The sequence below is a fragment of the Heterodontus francisci genome, chromosome 3 (genome assembly GCF_036365525.1).
Source record: "Heterodontus francisci isolate sHetFra1 chromosome 3, sHetFra1.hap1, whole genome shotgun sequence".
Classification (NCBI taxonomy): Eukaryota; Metazoa; Chordata; class Chondrichthyes; order Heterodontiformes; family Heterodontidae; genus Heterodontus; species Heterodontus francisci.
Window position 1 is genome coordinate 161,657,453 of NC_090373.1, and position 23,534 is coordinate 161,680,986.

The 23,534-nt window shown below is 47.6% G+C and overlaps 2 protein-coding genes across 2 annotated transcripts in view; both read left to right on the forward strand.

Annotated features, from left to right (window-relative positions):
- The window catches only part of LOC137367152 (uncharacterized), a 54,708-nt gene extending 45,563 nt beyond the window's left edge, over positions 1-9,145 (forward strand). The window contains exons 9-11 of the mRNA XM_068028589.1: positions 1,026-1,163; positions 8,561-8,712; positions 9,106-9,145. Coding sequence (XP_067884690.1) covers positions 1,026-1,163; positions 8,561-8,712; positions 9,106-9,145 — 330 coding nt within the window. The remainder of the gene's footprint in view (positions 1-1,025; positions 1,164-8,560; positions 8,713-9,105) is intronic.
- Positions 9,146-22,248: 13,103 nt separating this feature from the next.
- LOC137367153 (coiled-coil domain-containing protein 162-like) overlaps positions 22,249-23,534 on the forward strand; it is an 85,103-nt gene continuing 83,817 nt past the window's right edge. The window contains exon 1 of the mRNA XM_068028590.1: positions 22,249-22,412. Coding sequence (XP_067884691.1) covers positions 22,249-22,412 — 164 coding nt within the window. The remainder of the gene's footprint in view (positions 22,413-23,534) is intronic.

Consider the following 23,534-nt stretch of genomic DNA (forward strand, 5'->3'; position numbering starts at 1 on the left):
AATCTTTGCTGTGTGCTGAATTAGTGCCTATGGCAGTCAGCATTTGGCCAGGACCCAGTGGAGAAATAATCCCTGACCTCAGCTGTGGTGATGGTGCTGATTGGGTTCTACATATGGTCTTTGTACCACTGAAATGAGTGAAATAAGAAGCTAGGGTTGCCACTCCCGATCTCCATCCATTGACCCATGCTGGAAAAGTGTACTTGTTTGGCTGTCGAGTAAGGCCGTGTGATGCACTCAATGTCTAAACTAAAGCTTAAATAATTGCGAGGTGCCATGCTCAGGGGCAAACTGCTCCCAGAAGCACTTGGCGCTACTAATTCCAGAGACTTTCAGGTGTGTCTGTGTTAATGGTCAGGCTGGTATTGTCAAGAAAGTTTTTTTTTTGGCCTTTTGAATGAATAAAAGGTGACTTTGCTGCTTCTGTGCATTTTGCAAAATCCTATTGGGTCCTTTACATAGAGATGGAGGCTGTGCACAGTATCGTGGTATCTTCTCCCCACTACCCTTCCCACCCTTTCCTTTTTTGTGATATGGCTTATTTAGAGGCAGACAAAGGGAAACATCCACAAACCCCTTGACAGCTGCTAAAGAAATTTTCTGGCCCTCTCCTGAGCCACAGACACCTGTTTCCCTACCGCAAGGTAACACTGCTCCTTCCCCCACCTGTGCAGGATATCTGTTGATGACAGGATCGGTTCGATCCTAATCCCCTGCACAGTTTGATAGCCTGCAGGCACACTCACTGTCGAGGCTCACATGAGGAATGGCTATTTCAGCAAGGCACTGGGTAACGATGTCTTCATGGAACTGTACAGTTGTGAGGGAGTCAGTAACTTCAGGAGAGGAAGAGAGCAGACAGTTCATTAATTTCCTTAGCGCAGCACTCAACGGACTGACCCAACTCATCTCACCATTTTACAACTTTCAAAAATAAGTTTCCCTTTTAAATTAAAAGAAATAAAATTATTTACAGGCATTTCAGATTTGTGGGTGCCATAACCTTCCTCTTCCATTCCTTGTAGCTGATCGCTAAGCATGGAGTGGATAACATGCAGATAGCCTTGGCTTGTCAAATGGTGCAGAAAAATTCTCTGATTGCAGCAGTGCAACAGTCTCTGTCCTGTCCCAAGGAGAAAGCCGTTCATTCCATGGATTCAAAGGTATGAGAAGCTCTTTTTATAGATCTGTCTTTCCCTTAATTATTGGAACAATTCTCCTTATTTTCTGTTCTCTCACTCTAGCCATTTTGCATTAAGAACTGCAGGACTTACCCATTATTGGTAAAGAACTCTTGTCCCACTGGTTTCAGGTTGCCAAGAGTTTAAAATACACATGGCAGGCAAGGATTTCCTCAGCTCATTCAATTAATTTCTGTACTACACGCAGCTATGACCAGGTGAGAAAGGTGTCTAGGGGTCTCTCTCCGCCTTCACTGGTCTTACTGTAACAGGGTTTAATTTTAAACACAGCAGCCAGAATTTTACGCCAACCCAACGAGCCAGATGGTGGCGGGAGGGGTGGCGTAATATGGAACAGGAGGCTTTGGGAGGTTTTCCTGACCCACTCGGGCCTCCGCTCCCCTTTATGTAGGGCGGGTGGTTGGGGGGGGCGAAAAACGGCCCGCCTGCCCGCCCCAGGCCAGTCAAGACCCTTAAGTGGCCACCTAACGGCCATTTAAGGGCCTTCAGCCGCCTCCATGCGGATTTTACGCGTGGCAAGCGGGCGTCCTGAAGCTGGGAAAAGCCGCCTGGGAAAAGCAGGCGGCTTCCAAATCGTCTTGGTGTGAGGGCCCTGCTTATTGGGCACAGGGTGCCTGATGCAGGTCCGCCCCCGTTACCCCAACCATCCCCAAGACCCAACACACCCCCCTTACCCCAAACGACCACCCTTGCCTCGCCGGGGCCTGGGCCCGACCGATTACCCCCCGGCGAGGCAACCAAAATTTACCTTGGCTCCCGGCTTCATGCCTTCCTCTGCGGTCGGTTGGGCTGCAGTCCCAGCAGTGTCCACCGCTCCCGGTGGCACTGCTGGGACTAAGGGCTGCCGGCCTGCTGATTGGCCGGCAGCTCAATGAGGCGGGACTTCCTCCCTCAAGTGGATGGAAGTCCCCCTCGGAACAATTAAAGCCTGGGGACCCATAAAATGCAGTTGTATCCCCAGGCGAGGCAGAAGCAGGTTCGCCACCGACTTTTCAGTTGGTGGCCGCTTCCCGTCCGCCAAACGTGAAATTCCGACCACCGTGTTTTTAGCTCCCCCTTGGTGAATCCTTGTTACCCGCTTTCCAATTATAAGGCAAAGAAACCAGCACAAACAGACTTTTTTAGGTTTAAAGAAGGAAAGTTGAAATTTATTAAACTTAAACTCCAATTCAGTTGATGCCTACAGATACAAGATGTACCTACGCTAGCATACATACGCACTACAAACATGCAAATAGAGACAGAAAAGAGCAGAAGAAATAAAGTGGAAAGGTTTGAAGCAATATCTGAAGAGTTTTTGTTACGGTTTTTTGAGCTCACCGTAGATTCCTTGATTGTAGGTAGCTCTCGCTTTTCGTTGGGGCCCAGTATTATTCTTAAACCTTGTTCACTGTAGGAGACTTTTCTCTCTTGGGGTTCATGTGTCTTCAGTGGATTTAGAGGCTTGTGAGAAAGGCAGACAGGAGAGGCTGTGGCAAGCCAGCCAGGAGAGATCTTCTCAGTCCAGGAACATTCTGCTTTTCTGCCCAAACTGTTTGTACAAATTCAAAAACTCAGAATGCCCAACATGTTAGTCATGTGACTAGCTGGTTTGATCATGTCTGTTTGTGTATTCGGCCATCTTACCTGTCAACCTGGAATGTGAGCTCCCCCACCTTCAACGTCTGGTGATCAAAAGTCCATTGTGTGTTGAATGTGTCAGGGAATAGTCCTTTCCAAGCACTGTCTGTTAATATGCAAATATCTTTCCAGCCAAGATCTGGCAATTTGTAAAGCAAGTCCTTTCTTCACTTCAACAACAGTTTGAAATTTAATGTCCATGTGGCAAAATTAATATGCCTCATGCTTGGCAGGTGGGGGCCTGCATGACACTGTTCATTTCCACTGAGTAGTCCCCATGTTTTGTGCCTGCTGTATATGTGGTTCCCCACTGGTGCATTTAAGGCAAAGCGCTGTAAACCCCTTGGCGTATCTCCTTTACCTGAATCAGTTGAACCTCACTCAGTTCCTGGTATATCTCTGTCAGCAGACATCTCGTTGTTCCTCCCTTCAATATTTAATTGGGGGTAGTAAGTCCAAATGGACATCTACAGCCATCCATATAAACTTCCAAGCAAGGTGTTTACTTACAGGTCGAGGCTAGAGAGCTGGCAACTTCATCTCCCCCTCATACTCAGTCCAGGATATTAAAGAAAAGCAAAATTACTGTGGATGCTGGAAATCTGAAATTAAAACAAAGTTCTGGAAATACTCAGCAGGTCTGGCAGTATCTGTGAAGAGAGAAACAGTGTTTCAGGTTGATGACCTTGCATCAGAATTTCAACCTGAAACAATGGGCAGGATTTTCCAGCATGCTTTGGAATCCCAATGTCGAGACCAAATAGGGGTCTCAAGCCCACACTTGCCAAGAGCCAGAACAAGGGAGATAATTTCCCAGAGGCGGCCTCCTAATTGACCTCTAATTAAGGACGGTGGGCAAGCTCCTGATGCTGCCGGCCCAATCAGAGGGCTGGTAGCTCGAGAACATTGGCAGCCCCACCAAGAGAGCTGGGCACTGCTGAGGCAGGTAGAAGACTGTGAGAGCACCTCAAAATGGAGGTGCCCTCGGAGGGATTAAAATAATTAAATTGTTTAGTGAACCTAGCAGGCGGGCCCCTTCGATCGAAGGGGAAACCCATCTGACAGCAGCGTTTGGGCAGTGGGTGTTGGCTTTGTTGCTGGCGGCTCCCTCTTTGGGGGATGGAGCCTCTGGCTCCAATAGCCCCTGCACTGCCGCCTCCATTAAGCTGGTGGCCTCCACACGCGGTGGGAGGCCGCTCCACCAGCTCTCTAAAAGGCCCCAAACTGGGGCCTTAAGCAGATTGGCTGCCCACCACCTTGCAGTGGGCTGCCAACCCGCATTCCTGCCCGCCTCAGGGAAACTTTGAGGAATCATCACACGCAGCTCCCTGCTATATTCCTGCCCACCTCCCCCAACCCCCCCACAAAGAACAAAGAACAAAGAACAAAGATAATTACAGCACAGGAACAGGCCCTTTGGCCCTCCAAGCCTGCGCCGATCCAGATCCTCTCTCTAAACATGTCGCCTATTTTCTAAGGTTCTGTATCTCTTTTCTTCCTGCCCATTCATGTATCTGTCTAGATACATCTTAAAAGACGCTATCGTGCCCGCGCCTACCACCTCCGCTGGCAACGCGTTCCAGGTGCCCACCACCCTCTGCGTAAAGAACTTTCCACGCATATCCCCCCTAAACATTTCCCCTTTCACTTTGAACTCGTGTCCTCTAGTAATTGAAACCCCCACTCTGGGAAAAAGCCTCTTGCTGTCCACCCTGTCTATACCTCTCATGATTTTGTACACCTCAATCAGGTCCCCCCTCAACCTCCGTCTTTCTAATGAAAATAATCCTAATCTACTCAACCTCTCTTCATAGCTAGCGCCCTCCATACCAGGCAACATCCTGGTGAACCTCCTCTGCACCCTCTCCAAAGCATCCACATCCTTTTGATAATGTGGCGACCAGAACTGTACGCAGTATTCCAAATGTGGCCGAACCAAAGTCCTATACAACTGTAACATGACCTGCCAACTCTTGTACTCAATGCCCCGTCCGATGAAGGAAAGCATGCCGTATGCCTTCTTGACCACTCTATTTACCTGCGTTGCCACCTTCAGGGAACAGTGGACCTGAACACCCAAATCTCTCTGGACATCAATTTTCCCCAGGACTTTTCCATTTACTGTATAGTTCACTCTTGAATTGGATCTTCCAAAATGCATCACCTCGCATTTGCCCTGATTGAACTCCATCTGCCATTTCTCTGCCCAACTCTCCAATCTATCTATATTCTGCTGTATTCTCTGACAGTCCCCTTCACTATCTGCTACTCCACCAATCTTAGTGTCGTCTGCAAACTTGCTAATCAGTCCACCTATACTTTCCTCCAAATCATTTATGTATATCACAAACAACAGTGGTCCCAGCACGGATCCCTGTGGAACACCACTGGTCACACGTCTCCATTTTGAGAAACTCCCTTCTACTGCTACTCTCTGTCTCCTGTTGCCCAGCCAGTTCTTTATCCATCTAGCTAGTACACCTTGGACCCCAAGCGCCTTCACTTTCTCCATCAGCCTGCCATGGGGAACCTTATCAAACGCCTTACTGAAGTCCATGTATATGACATCGACAGCCCTTCCCTCATCAATCAACATTGTCACTTCCTCAAAGAATTCTATTAAGTTGGTAAGACATGACCTTCCCTGCACAAAACCATGTTGCCTATCACTGATGAGCCCATTTTCTTCCAAATGGGAATAGATCCGATCCCTCAGTATCTTCTCCAGCAGCTTCCCTACCACTGACGTCAGGCTCACCGGTCTATAATTACCTGGATTATCCCTGCTACCCTTCTTAAACAAGGGGACAACATTAGCAATTCTCCAGTCCTCCGGGACCTCACCCGTGTTTAAGGATGCTGCAAAGATATCTGTTAAGGCCCCAGCTATTTCCTCTCTCGCTTCCCTCAGTAACCTGGGATAGATCCCATCCGGACCTGGGGACTTGTCCACCTTAATGCCCTTTAGAATACCCAACACTTCCTCCCTCCTTATGCCGACTTGACCTAGAGTAATCAAACATCTGTTCCTAACCTCAACATCCGTCATGTCCCTCTCCTCGGTGAATACCGATGCAAAGTACTCGTTTAGAATCTCACCCATTTTCTCTGAGTCCAAGCATAACATTCCTCCTTTGTCCTTTAGTGGGCCAATCCTTTCTCTAGTTACCCTCTTTCTCCTTATATATGAATAAAAGGCTTTGGGATTTTCCTTAACCCTGTTTGCTAAAGATATTTCATGACCCCTTTTAGCCCTCTTAATTCCTCGTTTCAGATTGGTCCTACATTCCCGATATTCTTTCAAAGCTTCGTCTTTCATCAGCCGCCTAGACCTTATGTATGCTTCCTTTTTCCTCTTAGCTAGTCTCACAATTTCACCTGTCATCCATGGTTCCCTAATCTTGCCATTTCTATCCCTCATTTTCACAGGAACATGTCTCTCCTGCACGCTAATCAACCTCTCTTTAAAAGCCTCCCACATATCACATGTGGATTTACCTTCAAACAGCTGCTCCCAATCTACATTTCCCAGCTCCTGCCGAATTTTGGTGTAGTTGGCCTTCCCCCAATTTAGCACTCTCCCTTTTGGACCACTCTCGTCTTTGTCCATGAGTATTTTAAAGCTTACGGAATTGTGATCACTATTCCCAAAGTAGTCCCCGACTGAAACTTCAACAACCTGGCCGGGCTCATTCCCCAACACCAGGTCCAGTATGGCCCCTTCCCGAGTTGGACTATTTACATACTGCTCTAGAAAACCCTCCTGGATGCTCCTTACAAATTCTGCTCCATCTGGACCTCTAACACTAAGCGAATCCCAGTCAATGTTGGGAAAATTAAAATCTCCTATCACCACCACCCTGTTGCTCCTACATCTTTCCATAATCTGTTTACATATTTGTACCTCTATCTCACGCTCACTGTTGGGAGGCCTGTAGTACAGCCCCAACATTGTTACCGCACCCTTCCTATTTCTGAGTTCTGTCCATATTGCCTCACTGCTCGAGTCCTCCATAGTGCCCTCCTTCAGCACAGCTGTGATATCCTCTTTGACCAGTAATGCAACTCCTCCACCCCTTTTACCTCCCTCTCTATCCCGCCTGAAGCATCGATATCCTGGGATATTTAGTTGCCAATCATGCCCTTCCCTCAACCAAGTCTCAGTAATAGCAATAACATCATACTCCCAGGTACTAATCCAAGCCCTAAGTTCATCTGCCTTACCTACTACACTTCTTGCATTAAAACAAATGCACCTCAGACCACCAGTCCCTTTATATTCATCATCTGCTCCCTGCCTGCTCTTCCCCTTAGTCACACTGACTTCATTATCTCGTTCCTTACAGGCTTTTGTTACTACCTCCTTACTGTCAACTGACCTCAATTGGTTCCCATCCCCCTGCCACATTAGTTTAAACCCTCCCCAACAGCGTTAGCAAAAGCACCTCCAAGGACATTGGTTCCAGTCCGGCCCAGGTGTAGACCGTCCAATTTGTAATACTCCCACCTCCCCCAGAACCGGTCCCAATGTCCCAAAAATCTGAACCCCTCCTTCCTGCACCATCTCTCAAGCCACGCATTCATCCTGACTATTCTTTCATTTTTACTCTGACTATCACGTGGCACTGGTAGTAATCCTGAGATTACTACCTTTGAGGTCCTACTTTTTAACTTGGCTCCTAACTCCCTAAACTCTGCATGTAGGACCTCATCCCGTTTTTTACCTATATCATTAGTGCCTATGTGCACAATGACAACTGGCTGTTCACCCTCCCCCTTTAGAATGTTCTGCAGCCGATCTGAGACGTCCCTGACCCGTGCACCTGGGAGGCAACATACCATTCGGGAGCCTCGTTTTCGACCACAGAACCGCCTATCTACTCCCCTTACAATCGAATCCCCTACGACTATAGCCCTTCCACTCTTTTTCCCGCCCTTCTGAGCAGCAGAGCCAGCCACGGTGCCATGGACCTGGCTACTGCTGCCTTCCCCTGGTGAGCCATCTCCCTCAACAGTATCCAAAACGGTATACTTGTTTTGGAGGGAGATGACCGCAGGGGACTCCTGCGCTGCCTTCCTGCTCTTTCTCTGCCTTTTGGTCACCCATTCCCTTTCTCCCTCAGCAATCCTAATCTGCGGTGTGACCAATTCACTAAACGTGCTATCCACGACCTCCTCAGCATCGCGCATGCTCCAAAGTGAGTCCATCCGCAGCTCGAGAGCCGTCATGCGGTCTAACAAGAGCTGCAGCTGGACACACTTCCTGCACGTGAAGGAGTCAGGGTCATCAGCCATGTCCCTGAGCTCCCACATTGAGCAAGAGGAGCATGATACGGGTCTGAGATCTCCTGCCATTTTTAATCTTAAGTTTAAACTTAGTTAAATGAAAAAGGAACGAAAAGTTTTTACCAATCACAATAAAACCAGAGAAATCGAAAAAGCCTTACCTTATAAACACCCCACCGAGTCCTTTTTTTTGGTTAGAGGAGGAGGGCGGGTGGGAGACACTACAAGTGTGGTGTCTCGGGTTCAGAACCACAACCTCCCCACTCCCACCATTCCTGGGCTGGGAAAATTCTGCCCATTAACTCTGTTTCTCTCTCCAGGGTTGCTGCCAGACTTGATGTGTATTTCCAGCATTTTCTGTTTTTAATTCAGGGAAATAAGTATATTTAAGTTACTCTTAAGCTATCATGTGTTTGACATTGATGCTGATTCTCGTTTAATCAACTTTTAAGGATGGAATGTCAAGTAATAAAAGTCAAGACAACTTAGTCGGCACAAGTCATTGTAGTCCAGCCAGAGAATCAGAAAGCCAACAGCTCACCTTACCTCTCGGAATCTCCCGCTCCCTCGGAAGTCGGAAGCAACGGCTTTCTACCAGAAAAAGGTATGACTTTGTCACATTTCAGTGAGTATTTGCTTTTTATTTCCTAGAAATAAAGGTGCAGTCACTGCAATAAAAAAAGAAATGTGAAAAGCAACGAAGATGTGAAATTCCCCAATGAAGAGTAGCAGCGATTGGAACGGTCCTGCTGAAATGCCAGCAGTACAGATTACCGCTGTAGATACAGTACATCCCACACAGCACTCTCCTCCTTTGGTGAGGAGTCGGCATGTCAAGCCTATGTAGCTTAAATTTTCTGTGGTCAGGCTAATGTGAGTATTTTTGGGAGGAGTACCATTTACACTGAGGGATCTACCTTCAGGGGAAGGGAGCAGTAAGAACAGGTCAGAGGCTGGGTATTCTACAGTGACTGATTCATCTCCTGACTCCCCAAAGCCTGTCCAATGTCGACAAGATTCACAAGTCAGGAGTGTGATGGAATACTGTCCACTTGCATGGATAGGTGAAGCTCCAACAACACTGAAGAAGCTCGACACCATTCAGGACTAAGCAGTGGCTTGATTCGAATCCCATCCACTATCTTACACATTCACTCCCTCCACCAGCGCTGCACAGTGGCAGCATTGTGTACCATAAACAGGATGCACTGCAGCAACTCACCAAGGCTCCTTCGACAGCACCTTCAAACCCACAACCTCTACCACCTAGAAGGACAAGTACCCATGGGAACACCACCACCTGCAAGTTCCCCTCCATGTCACACACCATTCTGAGTTGGAAATATATCACCATTCCTTCATTGTTTGAGTCAAAATCCTGGAACTCCCTTCCTAACAGCACTGTGGGTATACCTTCACCACATAGACTGTAGCGGTTCAAGAAGGTGGTTCAGCACTCTCTTCTCAAGGGCAATTAGGATGGTCAATAAATGCTGACCTTGCTAGCGACTCCCACATCCTGTGAATGAATGAAAAGGATGACTGTTGCAGAGCCTGATCCCCTGTGCCAGAGGAGAGAGGCTGAGTCCCTTGAAGAGGAGGCCAAGGGCTGAATTTTGCCTCAGAGTTAGAGGTGGGTTCGGAGGCGGGCGTGCCGGCAATTTTGCACAAGAGGATGTTGTGCCCGGTTGCCCCACGTGTTGCTGCCTCTGCTCAATTTTTCTGGAGGCAGCTTCTCAGGGATGATGGCCACCCGCCCAGTAGTGCAGGGAAGGCAATTAGGGCGATTAAGCAGGCACTTGGGAGGTTGTTTGACACAGCGTTGCAATTTTGTCAGAGGCGCATGGGCTCCATGCTGTGTCAGCACCTCGTCCAAGCAGATGAGGTGGCAGCACAGTGGGAAACCCTTGTCTAAAGTGACAGGCATTAGGTCCTTTGTGTATAAAGGGGAATCAGGAAAGAGGAGCTCACTCATAGCCACTGACTTGCAATAGTGGATGTAGAGCTTTCGGATTGGGCGTGTTGAATAAGAGGGAGAGTTTTGAAGTACGGCTTGTTCTGGATCACTGTAAGGTGCAAAGGAAATTTGGCAGCTGAGGTCTCGGTAATTGAGGCTGTCTCTAGAAATGGGGGCCACCTACTTAGAGGTGGGCTGGAGCAGTGGGGAGGGGAAGAGGCTCCAGCAGCAAAGACAGTCCCCTGGTGCACAGGGATGCAGAGGTGCTGGTCGACGGGCAGGAGGGGCAAGAGGCAATAGCCACAGCATTGGGTCTAGCAACAAACGATCAGCTTCCTTATCGTGTCTGAGCAGCAATGCTGCTGACAGCTGCGCCTTTTGGGGCAGATGGTGGCTGATCTGTGCACCCTCCTGGAGGAGGGCCTTATGCCACAAGAGATGGGTGAACACCCACTGTCAGTAGCCATCAAGGTAACAGTCACCTTGAATTTTTTAGCATCTGGTTCATTTCCGGCGTCAGCAGGGGATTTGTGTGGGATATCATAGCTGGCCGCAGATGATGGATACCTTGTAGGAGAGGGCATCGGACTTCATCATATTCACCACAGATGTGGCTAGTCATGCACAGAGGGTCGTGGTGTTTGCTGTCTTGGCAGGATTTCCTCAGGTGCAGGGCGTGATCAGCTGCACCCATGTGGCCATCAAAGCCCTGGTGGCACCGTCAGGATTGTTCATCAACAGGAAGGGGTTTCACTCACTAAACATGCATCGTAAATGGTTCCTTTAGGTGTGTGCTAGGTTTCCTGGCAGCTGTCATGACTCGTTCATCCTCAGGCAGTGCCAGGTGCCGCAGCTGTTCAGTCCACCAAACTGACAAGGGATATAGTTTGAAGAGATAGTTGCTGGCACCTGTGTGCAACCAGCTGTCCAGTGCACCCCTACAAGGGTGTCACGCATCACGGATCATGGTAGTCTGCTGTGCTCTGCACAACATAGCCCTCCAGAGAGGGGCGGAACTGGAGGAGGACCATGTGGAGGAGCACTCCGCTTCATTGTCGTCGTCGGAGGTTGATGCGTTCTAAGGCCATCCGCAGCTCGCTGTGAGGGGGCAACACAATGACCAGGATGGCATGGAAACCAGTGATGTCCTGATCCAGGGATGCTTCTCCTGAGGCCAGCAGATCCAGGAGTGGACTCTTCCCCTGCAAATATCTCTCTCACCATTTTTGTCCACTATCAATAGTCAAAAGCCACATAGACGTCGCCTGGTGTCCAGTAGTTATCAAGCAGTACGTCTCTAATGGCCACACGATGGCCCCAACCACGCACAGTTTTCTCACGCAGACAGCATCTTATATTGCTGTTGATGTTGTCCCAATAATAATGACAATGTAAGGGTCCAAAAACTATCTGTTTCATTCCAAAAATATACATGCAATTGATAGAAGCATTACAATCTGCAAACAAGTGAACCCCAAAGTGATTCTACTGTTGTTTCTGTGTCCTCTTACAAAAGCTTCTGCGGGTTACTCTCCCTGTGACTGAAGCAGATATGGAGGCCGGCTGCTCAAGTGTGCGGCTCAGTGGATGAGATGCCCTTGGCACCTATCCTCATGATCATGGTGCCTGCTGCATCTGTGCTGGGCAGTCTCAGCCTAGGGGGCTTGAGGCATAGCGTATGTCTATGTCAGAGGGGTGGAGGGGATTACTTCAGAAGATGGGGCCCCTTCAGGAGCACCATCTACATCATCCCTGTCTCCCTCAGCCCTTTCATGGCCCACCTGCACATCCACACTGACCAGGAGTGGGAGAGCCCCTGGCTGCCTTTGTGCCATCACTGCAACAGTGTGATCAAAGCTGCAGAATGTATTATACATTCACTTCATGCCAGTCTGCTGCTCCTGCATCCATTTGGTGGACTGCTGCATATGAGGTTGGCCAATCTTCCAATGGAGGAGTTTGTGTGTTCATATGCCTGAGACATTGTGGTCCTCATGTCATGCATGGACTCCTCCATTCTCTGCCCAACTCTGGCAAATGGCCACACCTTTCCCTTCATTGCTCCACAAATCACCCACTTTGTATATAACCCCCAAGGCTCTGGCCAGCGTCTCTGGCCAGGTGAGCATGGCTGGAGCTGTCCTGCGTCCTCCAATGGGCATTGCCCACAGCTGCCGCTGCCTCCATCACCTGCTCCTGCTCACATGTGACGTGATGCTCACCTTGTGCCTCCCGTTCTAACTGTGCCTCGGACCCCACCGAGGCGCTTGTATCTGCGCTGGTGGAGAGTGGGCTTGACCTCTGTGATGGTGGACCCTCAGAGTTTTTTTTTTAAGAGATACAGCACTGAAACAGGCCCTTCGGCCCACTGAGTCTGTGCCGACCATCAACCACCCATTTATACTAATCCTACAGTAATCCCATATTCCTACCACATCCCCACCTTCCCCCTACCACCTACCTACACTAGGGGCAATTTATAATGGCCAATTTACCTATCAACCTGCAAGTCTTTGGCTGTGGGAGGAAACCGGAGCACCCGGCGAAAACTCACGCGGTCACAGGGAGAACTTGCAAACTCCGCACAGGCAGTACCCAGAATCGAACCCGGGTCGCTGGAGCTGTGAGGCTGCAGTGCTAACCACTGCACCACTTCCTCTGAGGTTGGCGCACCCTCCAACATTGCCTGCTGCTGCACCTCCGGCCTTGTCCCTGAGGACGAGAAAACACATCATTTACTTTACCACCCATCTCTCAGTAGCTGCTTCATCAGACATCTGGCTGACCGTCAACTGTGATCTACTGTAAACCACTACACCAATGAGGAAGCTGCTGTAAGGTGCTTGCATGGATAGGACAAGAAGCTTTCACCCTCTGTCTGCCGGACACCCATCTCATCCTCGGTGACTGCCTGTCTGCAGCTACCTTGCCAAAGTCAAGGGCCTCCTCTGCCATCAGTGTCAAAACTGCCAACTGGGCCACCCACCCACAGGATGACTCCTCTTGTGAAAACCACTATTTAGTAATTTATTTTTATTTCACCTTTTACAACGCCTGTTTTAAAATGGAACTGTGGTGTAAGTACCTGATAACCCATTTAAATGTGCTTTTATTGTTACCATTAGTGCAACTTGAGAAGAGTTCGAATGAAATGTCAAACTGTTAAATGGTTAATTCTAGCTTGCAAGCCTTTAGAGGTTTAGGTTCTCTTTAAACCCTGTACAAATTGTGTGCATAATCAATCTTTAAAACTTTCTGTTAGAAGAGGTCTGAAATTCTCCAAATACATCAGTGTGTATAAATAGAAAGTGACTTCTAGCAGCAGACTGTGAGATCCTTGGTTTCCCATTTTGTAATGGGAAATAAATAACATCAAAGCTGTTTATAACATTCAAAGCCAACAATAAGAATTTTTTCATTCCAGGTGTTTACTTTGACGTTGGATGTGACCTTTGGAAGCGAAACACCTGTACTGTATTGATACGCGCACCAATAAATTTAGTTTGTATGTGTGTCTGTATGAGTGAGATAGGGTGAGGGAGAAAATGATAAAACATCAAAAACAAGGGGAAATGAAAGGGAGTGATTAAGTAAACCTATATTGCACCAAAGAAGCAATAAGGTTGTAATGCCAAAGAGAAATGATAGAAGATTTTGGTGCTCCTACTTTGCCCACCCCAGCACTAGAGTGTATCTGGGTTTTGGGTGTGCTGCAGTTCCCTGCTTTGGCTCATTAACATGGCCTGAGTGCAATCCTGGTACAGCCCATTCTCTACTTCGTTCCCCCCTCCCCCCAGCTTTATCCAGACAGGTAGGCAGAAATGGAGGGAAATCTGGTGATCAGTGGCCAGAAGACCACAGTTGCTCCCAGATATCTGGCAGGGGAAGAGGGAAGGAGAGAATTAAAATGAGAGCTTCCTTTCCAATCTTCCTGGAAGAGCCAAGGGGCTAGCCAGAGTGAAGTTTCATTGACTGGCAATTGTTATCGCCAAAAATAAGGTGGGAGGCCAGAAAGAGCTCTTTTCACCTCATTAGGAAGCCTATGATGGGTCAGCATTTACTGGGAATGGTGTCAGAAACTCTGGAATTATTCAAGAGGCCCTTAGAAGGATGAGCTCATGGACCAAATAACCTCTATTTATCTGCGCAATTCTTTTGAAATTCTGGCTTGTCGCTGAAGTATTGCTCAGATTTTGACTTTGACTTCTCTGACTATTTCTACAGCACAAAACTAGAAAGGTAATTCTGTAATCTGGTGCCCCAGCAAAGAACAAAGAACAGTACAGCACAGGAACAGGAGTTTACTTTTGATGTCTTGCCTTTGCAGACCTCCAGAGGCATTTGTTTCAATCCAGCTAGAGAAACTAGGCCCCCGTGACATGATGCTGAATCAGTTCATTAGGAAGAAGAGCACCGCGGGGCCAATCATGAAAAACCCTGTGAGTATCAACATTTTCAGTAAAGGATGCAAGCCTGACAAGAGTAAGGGGCAGAAAGCTGGAGACTGGAGTAAAAGCTGCTTTGTCCCCATTCAACCTTATGCTAATGAACTGTATACACTATCCAAGATTTAATGTGGTAGAGTACATAGAGAGCAACAGATGCCTAGCTGAAAGGCACTAATATTTATGTATTCCCAAGATGGTGCAGGGTTTCCATTTGCCATGAAGATACAAGCTGCAAACCAACAAGGAGCCTGCATCAGTCTAACCATCTGCTACCTTGTTCAATGTGTGTAAATTAGTTTTCAGTTTGTGAAAACTTTCCCTCGGATCTCAGCACTGCAAGCTAGAAGCATAGAGTTTTACAGTTCAAAAGAAAGCCATTTCTCTTATCATGCCTGTGCTGGCTTTTTAACGAGAGCAAGCCACTACTAATTCCACTGCTTCACTCCTTTTCCCATTGCCTTGAATCCTCCTTTGCTTCAAATGTTTATCCAATTCTCCCTTAAAAGTTTTTTTGTATTCATTCATGGGATGTGGGCATCGCTGGCTAGGCCAGCATTTATTGCCCATCCCTAATTGCCCTTGAGCAGGTGTTGGTGAGCTGCCTTCTTGAACCACTGCAGTCCATGTGAGGTAAGTACACCCACAGTGCTGTTAGGAAGAAAGTTCCAGGATTTTGACCCAGCGACAGTGAAGGAACGGCGATATAGTTCCAAGTCAGGATGGTGTGTGGATTGGAGGGGCACTTGCAGGTGGTGGTGTTCCCATGCATCTGCTGCTCTTGTCCTTCGAGGTGGTAGAGGTCGCGGGTTTAGAAGGTGCTGTCTAAGGAGCCTTGGTGCATTGCTGCAGTGCATCTTGTAGATGGTGCACGCTACAGCCATTGTGCGTCGGTGGTGGAGGGAGTGAACGTTTGTAGATGGGGTGCCAATCAAGCAGGCTGCTTTGTTCTGGATGGTGTCGAGCTTCTTGAGTGTTGTTGGAGCTGCACCCATCCAGGCAAGTGGAGAGTATTCCATCACACTCCTGACTTGTGCCTTGTAGATGGTGGATAGGTTTTGGGGAGTCAGGAGATGAGTTACTCACTGCAGGATTCCTAGCCTCTGACCTGCTCCTGTAGCCACGGTATTTATATGGCTACTCCAGTTCAGTTTCTGGTCAATGGTAGCCCCTAGGATGTTGATATTGGGGGATTCAGCGATGGTAATGCCATTGAATGTCAAGGGGAGATGGTTAGATTCTCTCTTGTTGGTGATGGTCATTGCCTGGCACTTGTGTGGCACGAATGTTACTTGCCACTTATCAGCCCAAGCCTTGATATTGTCCAGGTCTTGCTGCATTTCTACATGGACTGCTTCAGTATTTGAGGAGTCACGAATGGTGCTGAACATTGTGCAATCATCAGCGACCATCCCAAATTCTGACCTTATGATTGAAGGAAGGTCATTGATGAAGCAGCTGAAGATGGTTGGGCCTAGGACACTATCCTGGGGAACTCCTGCAGTGATGTCCTGGAGCTCAGATGATTGACCTCCAACAACCACAGCCATCTTCCTTTGCACTAGGTATGACTCTAACCAGCAGAGAGTTTTCCCCCTGATTCCCACTGACTTCAGTTTTGCTAGGGCTCCTTGATGCCATACTCGGTCAAATGCTGCTTTGATGTCAAGGGCAGTCACTCTCACCTCACCTCTTGAATTCAGCTCTTTTGTCCATGTTTGTACCAAGGCTGTAATGAGGTTAGGAGCTGAGTGGCCCTGGAGGAACCCAAACTGAGCATCACTGAGCAGATTGTTGCTAAGCAAGTGCTGCTTGATGGAAGGTGTCATCGACAGTGCTATCACTTTACTGATGATTGAGAGTAGACTGATAGGGCAGTAATTGGCCGGGTTGGTATTAAGGTTCTCTGCTTCAAACACTCCCAGTTATAAAACATTCCACACTTCAATCACCCTGTGTGTGTATAAAGAAAAATTCTCCCAATTTCTCTCCTCACTCTCTTCATGATAATTTTAAATTGATCACCTTTACTCACTGACTCTCCCAGCAGGGGAAATGGTGTTTCCCTTTTTACTCTTTCAAGACTTCTTTATAATTTTAAAAGAATCAAATAAATCTCCTCTTAGCCTTTAACCACATGTGGTTGGTTTGACCAGCTTTCCTGCTGCTATATAAGTGTAGTGTGAGCAACACAGTAGCATCTCTGCGCTTAATACTGCATTGAGGAGGCCATGCTTGCTGGAGCTGAAAGTTGTTGTTACTTTGCCTGCATATAGATTTTTGATGGGTAATGGAGGAGTGGACCAGGGTGTCATGGAGGGAACGATCCCTTCGGAATGCTGACAGGGGAGGGAGGGGAAGATGCGTTTAGTGGTGGCATCACACTGGAGGTGGCGGAAATGGTGGAGGATGATCCTCTGGATCTGGAGGCTGGAGGTGGGTTGGAAAGTGAGGACAAGGGGAACCCTGTCGTGGTACTGGGAGGGAGGGGAAGAGGTGAGGGCAGAGGTGCGGGAAATGGGCCCACCTCCTCCGCCACCTCCAGCATCATGCCACCACCAAATGCATCTTCACCTCCCCTGTCAGCATTCCAAAGGGATCATTTCCTCGGTGACATCCTGATCCACTCCTCCATTACCCCCGATACCTCGTCGCTTTCCCATGGCACCTTCCCATGCAATCACAGGAGGGGTAATACCTTTTACCTCCTCTCTCCTCACTATCCAAGGCCCCAAACACTCCTTTCGGGTGAAGCAGCGATTTACTTGTACTTCTTTCAATTTAGTATACTGTATTCGCTGTTCACAATGCAGTGTCCTCTACATTGGGGAGACCAAACATAGATTGGGTGACCGCTTTGCGGAACAGCTCCGCTCAGTCTGAAAGCATGACCCTGAACATCCGGTCGCTTGCCATTTCAACACCCCCCCCCCCCCCCCCATGCTCTCATGCCCACATTTCTGTCTTTGGCCTGCTCAAGTGTTCCAGTGAACATCAACGCAAGCTCGAGAAGCAACACCTGATCTTTCGATTAGGCACTCTACAGCCTTGCGGACTGAACATTGAGTTCAATAACTTCAGAGCATGACTGGCCTTTTTTTAAATATTTTATTTTTTAACCATGTGCCTGCTTTTCATGTAGCCTGAGCTGCTGCTATTAACAGGTCTTTTGGCTAATGCTTTGTCTTTCACCACTTGCATTAACACACACTTGGTCTTTGTCCCAGGACAGTTTTGTTATTTAATCTCTCCTGCCCTTTCAAACACCTTCCCCTTTGTTCTCTCCCCCACCCCCTCTCCCCTTCGCTTGCTTAAAACCTAATTCTTTTCTAAACTTTGCAAGTTCTGATGAAAGGTTACCGACCTGAAACATTAATTTTGCTTCTCTCGCCACAGATGCTGCCAGACCTGCTGAGTATTTCCAGCACTTTTTGTTTTTATTTCAGATTTCCAACATCTGCAGTATTTTGCTCTTACCACCTAAAATAAGGCTTGCCCAGTCTTTACCACCCTTCTCTTGCCACCTCTTAACTAACCTCTCCATCTCTAACTGTCTCTCCTTGTCTGCCTGCCTAATACCTGCAGAGTTTCCTCTTTATGTGACCTTAGGGTTTTCAGCAGTGGCATTTGTCCCCCTTGTTACATTTCCCTGGTGCTGGTTATCCACCACATTTTCCTTTACAGGGAGAGGACGTGATGTTAAAGGAATGCAATAGGATCAGGCACTTGTTTTCCCCCATTTGAGCCCAGATGTCCTGTGACGATAGATGTGAAATTGAAGTGTCCCTTTAGATCAACCATGCTACAAGACCAGCAGAGCCCTTTGAGGCAGGCAGTGTGAGTTCATAGTGGTTAAGAGTTAAGGTTTTCAGAGGATATTCCGTGCATAATCTGCTTCCTTGACATTCACATAATGACACAGAAGGAGCCTGAAAATTAAGCTGGTGAGTAGAAAGTCTATCATTGGTGCAGGATGTGGATTGGGGACTAAGCCTTGATTTACCTTGGTCACCCTTGTGAGGTCATTGACTCTTTCCACAGTGTATGGTATTTCTTGGTTCTTAGAATCGTAGAATAATACAGTATAGAATAATACACCATTTGGTCCATCAAGTCTTCACTGGCTCTTTTGGAGAACAATCCAGTTAATTCCACTCTCCCACTCTCACCCCCTTATGCAACCTCCTGCCCTGCAAGTTGTTTCCCTTTATCGAATCATAGAATGATTACGGCACAGAAGGAGGCCATTTGGCCTGTCGTGTCCGCGCCAGCTTTCTGCAAGAGCAACTCACCTAGTCCCACTTCCCTACTTTTTCCCTGTAGCCCTGAATTTTTTTCTCTTCAGTAATTATCTAGTTCTCTTTGGAAGGTCTCAATTGACTCTGCCTCCACCATACTCTCAGGCTGTGCATTCCAGATCCGAACCACTCACCGTGTGAATAATGCTTTTTCTCATGTCGCTGTTGCTTCCTTAAATCAGTGTCCTCTGATTCTGGATCCTTCGGTCAATGGGAACAGTTTCTCCCTATCTACTTTGTCAAGACCTCTCATGATTTTGAACACCTCTATCAAATCTCCTCTTAATCTTCTCTTCTCCAAGGAGAACAGCCCCAGCTTCTCCAACCTATCCACGTAACTGAAGTTCCTCATCCCTGGAACCATTTTTGTAAATCTTTTCTGCACCTCCCTAATGCCTGCACATACTTCCTAATATCTGGTGCCCAGCACTGAACACAGTGCTCCAGCTGAGACCGACCCAGTGTTTTATACAGGTTTATCATAGTTTTTGTTTTTGTACTGTCTGCCCTGATTTATAAAGCCCATACTTCAACCAGTGAAACATCAATAGATGTGCCTTAGAATTTGGGAGCCCTTCCTGCTGCTGCCCCCGCCCTTCTTCCATCCCACCCCTGAAGCAGCACTCAATTTTCCTCTCTCCAGCAGCAGGAAACCAGTGAGGAGTGATACTCCCACCTCACATATATAATTAGAGTCCCTGGAGAAAAGATAGTGGGCTAGCAGCAAAGTCAAGTGGGTGGGCAGAAGTTCTGCCAGGCTGCCAACTCACCAATCAGGGGAAAATCCAGCCATAACAATTCTGTTGCCACAGTGGTCGTTATGGAACTGCATTAAAAAAAAAATCGAGTAAAGAAGTAAAGGTCCACAGGAACAAATCTTACCCCATTCCCCATCTGACCTGTCCAGAAAAGCCTAGTGGGTGATAGCATGCTGATTGGGAAACCTAGAAGAAATGAGATGTGCCAAGGTCCATAAAGCAGGACACCTTTAAGGTTGAAAAAGCATAGAAAAAACAAAATAAGGCACAGATGAAAATTAGAAGAGCATGACACAAATTATATGTTTATCATTTGAAAAAAAGTTGCTTGTTTTTACAGGAGGAAGTGGAGAAAATCAAAAGAAACTTAATTCTTGACTACTGCCGCAAGTATACTTACCTCCTTTAAGCTTGTTTACTGTAGCAAGTATGCTAATCTTCCTGATCTTTTTGGTTCAGTAGCTGTGTTAGGTTAAAGCTGTTTATTATTTTGAAAAAATGCATGTTTCCATTCCTTACTTAGAGGGATATTTTCAAATGATCTCATGATGTGGTGCACACTATACTGTATACAGAGTACATCACAGAATGTTCAAAGGAAATGCTCCTTTTAGACTATTACTCAGTTCAATGCTTTCTAACGGAGACCAGTTTTCATACACTTCTTCAATCTAAGTTGAAAATCATGTAATTTTAATTTACCCAATGTGCAATATTCTTGGTGGCATTTAATTTTTTTAATTCTCCAAGATATATGTCCATTCATTTTACATTCTTTAAAAAAAACATGACAAAAACAAAAAGGCTCCTTTTTGTCCTGTTTCTTACCTTTCATTGTGCCTTTCTAGACCACATGCTTCTGTTGTCATGAATGTGATCAGATGATCTGTCCCCAGACTCCCACTACTTCTGTTTTTGGCTTATTGAGGTTTACCACAGCAGCCTGAAGTGCACATCACACCCAATTTCTCCCCCCCACCCCCCTCAACCTTGCTGCAGAAATACCCAGCTTCCTCTTAGTTGCTCACCCTTGGTGTGGTGGAACCAAGAACTGTGTGTGTCAGTTTGCTTTAGGTGGTAGCATTCTTGCCTCTATCAGTTGGATCTGGGCTGAGCTCATCATGCGGGCAGCTGCAGTATGCCACAGTGCAGCACTGAGGGAATGCTGCATTGTGGTGTCAGATGTGCTGTCCTTCAGAAGAGATGGTCAATTAAAATCCCATCTGCCTGTTCCGGTGGTTTATTTTGGTGTTAAATATCCCACGGCCCTAGGCAAAGAAGAACAGGAAGTGCTTCTGATATCTGAGCTAATATTCTTCCTTTGTCCATTAAATGCTAGTTGATCATTCATCTCAACGTTCCCACTAGAAGCTCCCCACCTTAATCCCATTTCCCTACCCTAATCCCTGATCTTAATTCCCCTCCCTCATCTCTGATCCTTTCTTTTCCCTGCAGCTTCTTGCTTAAACCAAATCTGATAGTGATCATCCTTGGCGTCCCCTTTGACCTTGAGAGTTGAACTACAAACCCATATCCTATAGCATCACCTGCCTGCATTCCTACCTCACCCCATCAGTGTTAAAACTCTCATCCACACCTTGAAAACCTCCAGGCTTCATTTCTTTCAGATTGAAACCAGAGAAGACTTGGTTCTCAATGCTGGATTTGTTCTATTTTCAAAGATAGCTGCACACAGAGTGAGCAGGTCATTTTGCTCATGTGGTTTGGTTTTAGACTGGTGGGTCGAGGGGGAGGGGGGAGGTGCCTGAATTTTACTAGCCCTCTGGAGATGGGCTGGGAGACGGGAGGGCTCATAAAATGGTAGCGGAAGGATTCGGGAGGGAAGCCCCGACGCTTTCCTGCTGTCATAGGATATTTCCAGAAGTGGGAATGGTAGCTGCAAGGCCACCTGCTGACCAGAGGCAGGGAGTCAATTAATTCAATGAAGTGGCCAATTAACGGTCACTATCCGCCCCCGCTGGGATTTTACCATGACACCTCCTAGCGGGTTCCCAATGAGGGTGGGGCATTTGGGTGGGGGAGGGTGGGGGGGGAAGTGGAGCATGGTGTAGGGGAAGCATTCCTTTCTGGGTGCTTCATTGTAGACAGAGGGGCCCCGGTGGCAGTGACCATCCCCACAGCTTTGACACCACCACTAGCATGTTCACTCCTCCAGTTGCCGGGCCTTCCTGCCTGGCCCGGCTCGGCTCATTGAAAAAAGAATTCTTACCTGCTTTTTGAGGGCGCCTCCACATGGAGACGCCCTCTCCTTCACCCTGCAACCTCAGCAGCAACCACCTCCATCAGTGGCACTGCCAAGGCTGCCAGTCCTCTGATTGGGTTGTCAGCTCAGAAAGGCAGGCCACCGACGGTCTCTTAATTGGCCATCGCTGGTAAAATCACCGCCGGGGAACCGCCGTCTGCTTGTGCGGGGGCTCAGGACCAGCAGCAGGACTTCGATCTTGCCGGTAAAATTCCGGCCAGGGCGAGGTGGCCATCTGAGTAATTGATGAAGTAAGCAACAGGTTAACCAGACGTCAGTAATTGAGTTATTTAAGCGTTTAGCTTTCTCTAAGTTTTTTCTATGCTGTTGTAAAGAAATTTAGCGCAGGCAACAGTGACCAATATAACAAGACCTCAGGGAGATTGCTTTGACTTTATTTTCTCAGATTTAATGAACGCATGTCACAGTGCTCTCTACGAGGACAGATCATCGCGCACTACAATAGCCTGCTGGGTTTACTGCAAGACTTTCCTACAGCCAGGAAAAATTATTTTGTGTTGGGGCAACCTCAAGAAAAGAAGGGAGAGCGAGACTCTGAGTTCGGTCTGATTTCTGATCCGAGGTTAGTGCTTCTTTAAAGCTGTATGTTCCTTTTGCACCTCATGTTAAAAGCTGGTATTGAAACACTACAAAGCGTATTTTGCCATTGCTCCTCTCCCAAAGGCTGGGCACCCGTTCCAAAAGTGGTCATTTTGCATATGTGGGACTAGGAAATCAGGTTCACTAGGCTATTTGACAAAGGGAGGATCACAGCCAGACCAATCCTAACGTTCATGCACACACAGTACAGTAATGTCAGAGGGATTTTAAATGAGTTAGCACCTCCTTTAAAATAGTTGAAAAAGGAAAGCCATATGCACAAGTTAACAATCATTTCTAAGCTCAATTTATTTATTTATTTAGAGATACAGCACTGAAACAGGCCCTTCGGCCCACCAAGTCTGTGCCGACCATCAACCACCCATTTATACTTCTTTTGGGCCTCCTTATCTCGAGAGACAATGGATACGCGCCTGGAGGTGGTCAGTGGTTTGTGAAGCAGCGCCTGGAGTGGCTATAAAGGCCAATTCTGGAGTGACAGGCTCTTCCACAGGTGCTGCAGAGAAATTTGTTTGTTGGGGCTGTTGCACAGTTGGCTCTCCCCTTGCGCCTCTGTCTTTTTTCCTGCCAACTACTAAGTCTCTTCGACTCGCCACAATTTAGCCCTGTCTTTATGGCTGCCCGCCAGCTCTGGCGAATGCTGGCAACTGACTCCCACGACTTGTGATCAATGTCACACGATTTCATGTCGCGTTTGCAGACGTCTTTATAACGGAGACATGGACGGCCGGTGGGTCTGATACCAGTGGCGAGCTCGCTGTACAATGTGTCTTTGGGGATCCTGCCATCTTCCATGCGGCTCACATGGCCAAGCCATCTCAAGCGCCGCTGACTCAGTAGTGTGTATAAGCTGGGGATGTTGGCCGCTTCAAGGACTTCTGTGTTGGAGATATAGTCCTGCCACCTGATGCCAAGTATTCTCCGAAGGCAGCGAAGATGGAATGAATTGAGACGTCGCTCTTGGCTGGCATACGTTGTCCAGGCCTCGCTGCCGTAGAGCAAGGTACTGAGGACACAGGCCTGATACACTCGGACTTTTGTGTTCCGTGTCAGTGCGCCATTTTCCCACACTCTCTTGGCCAGT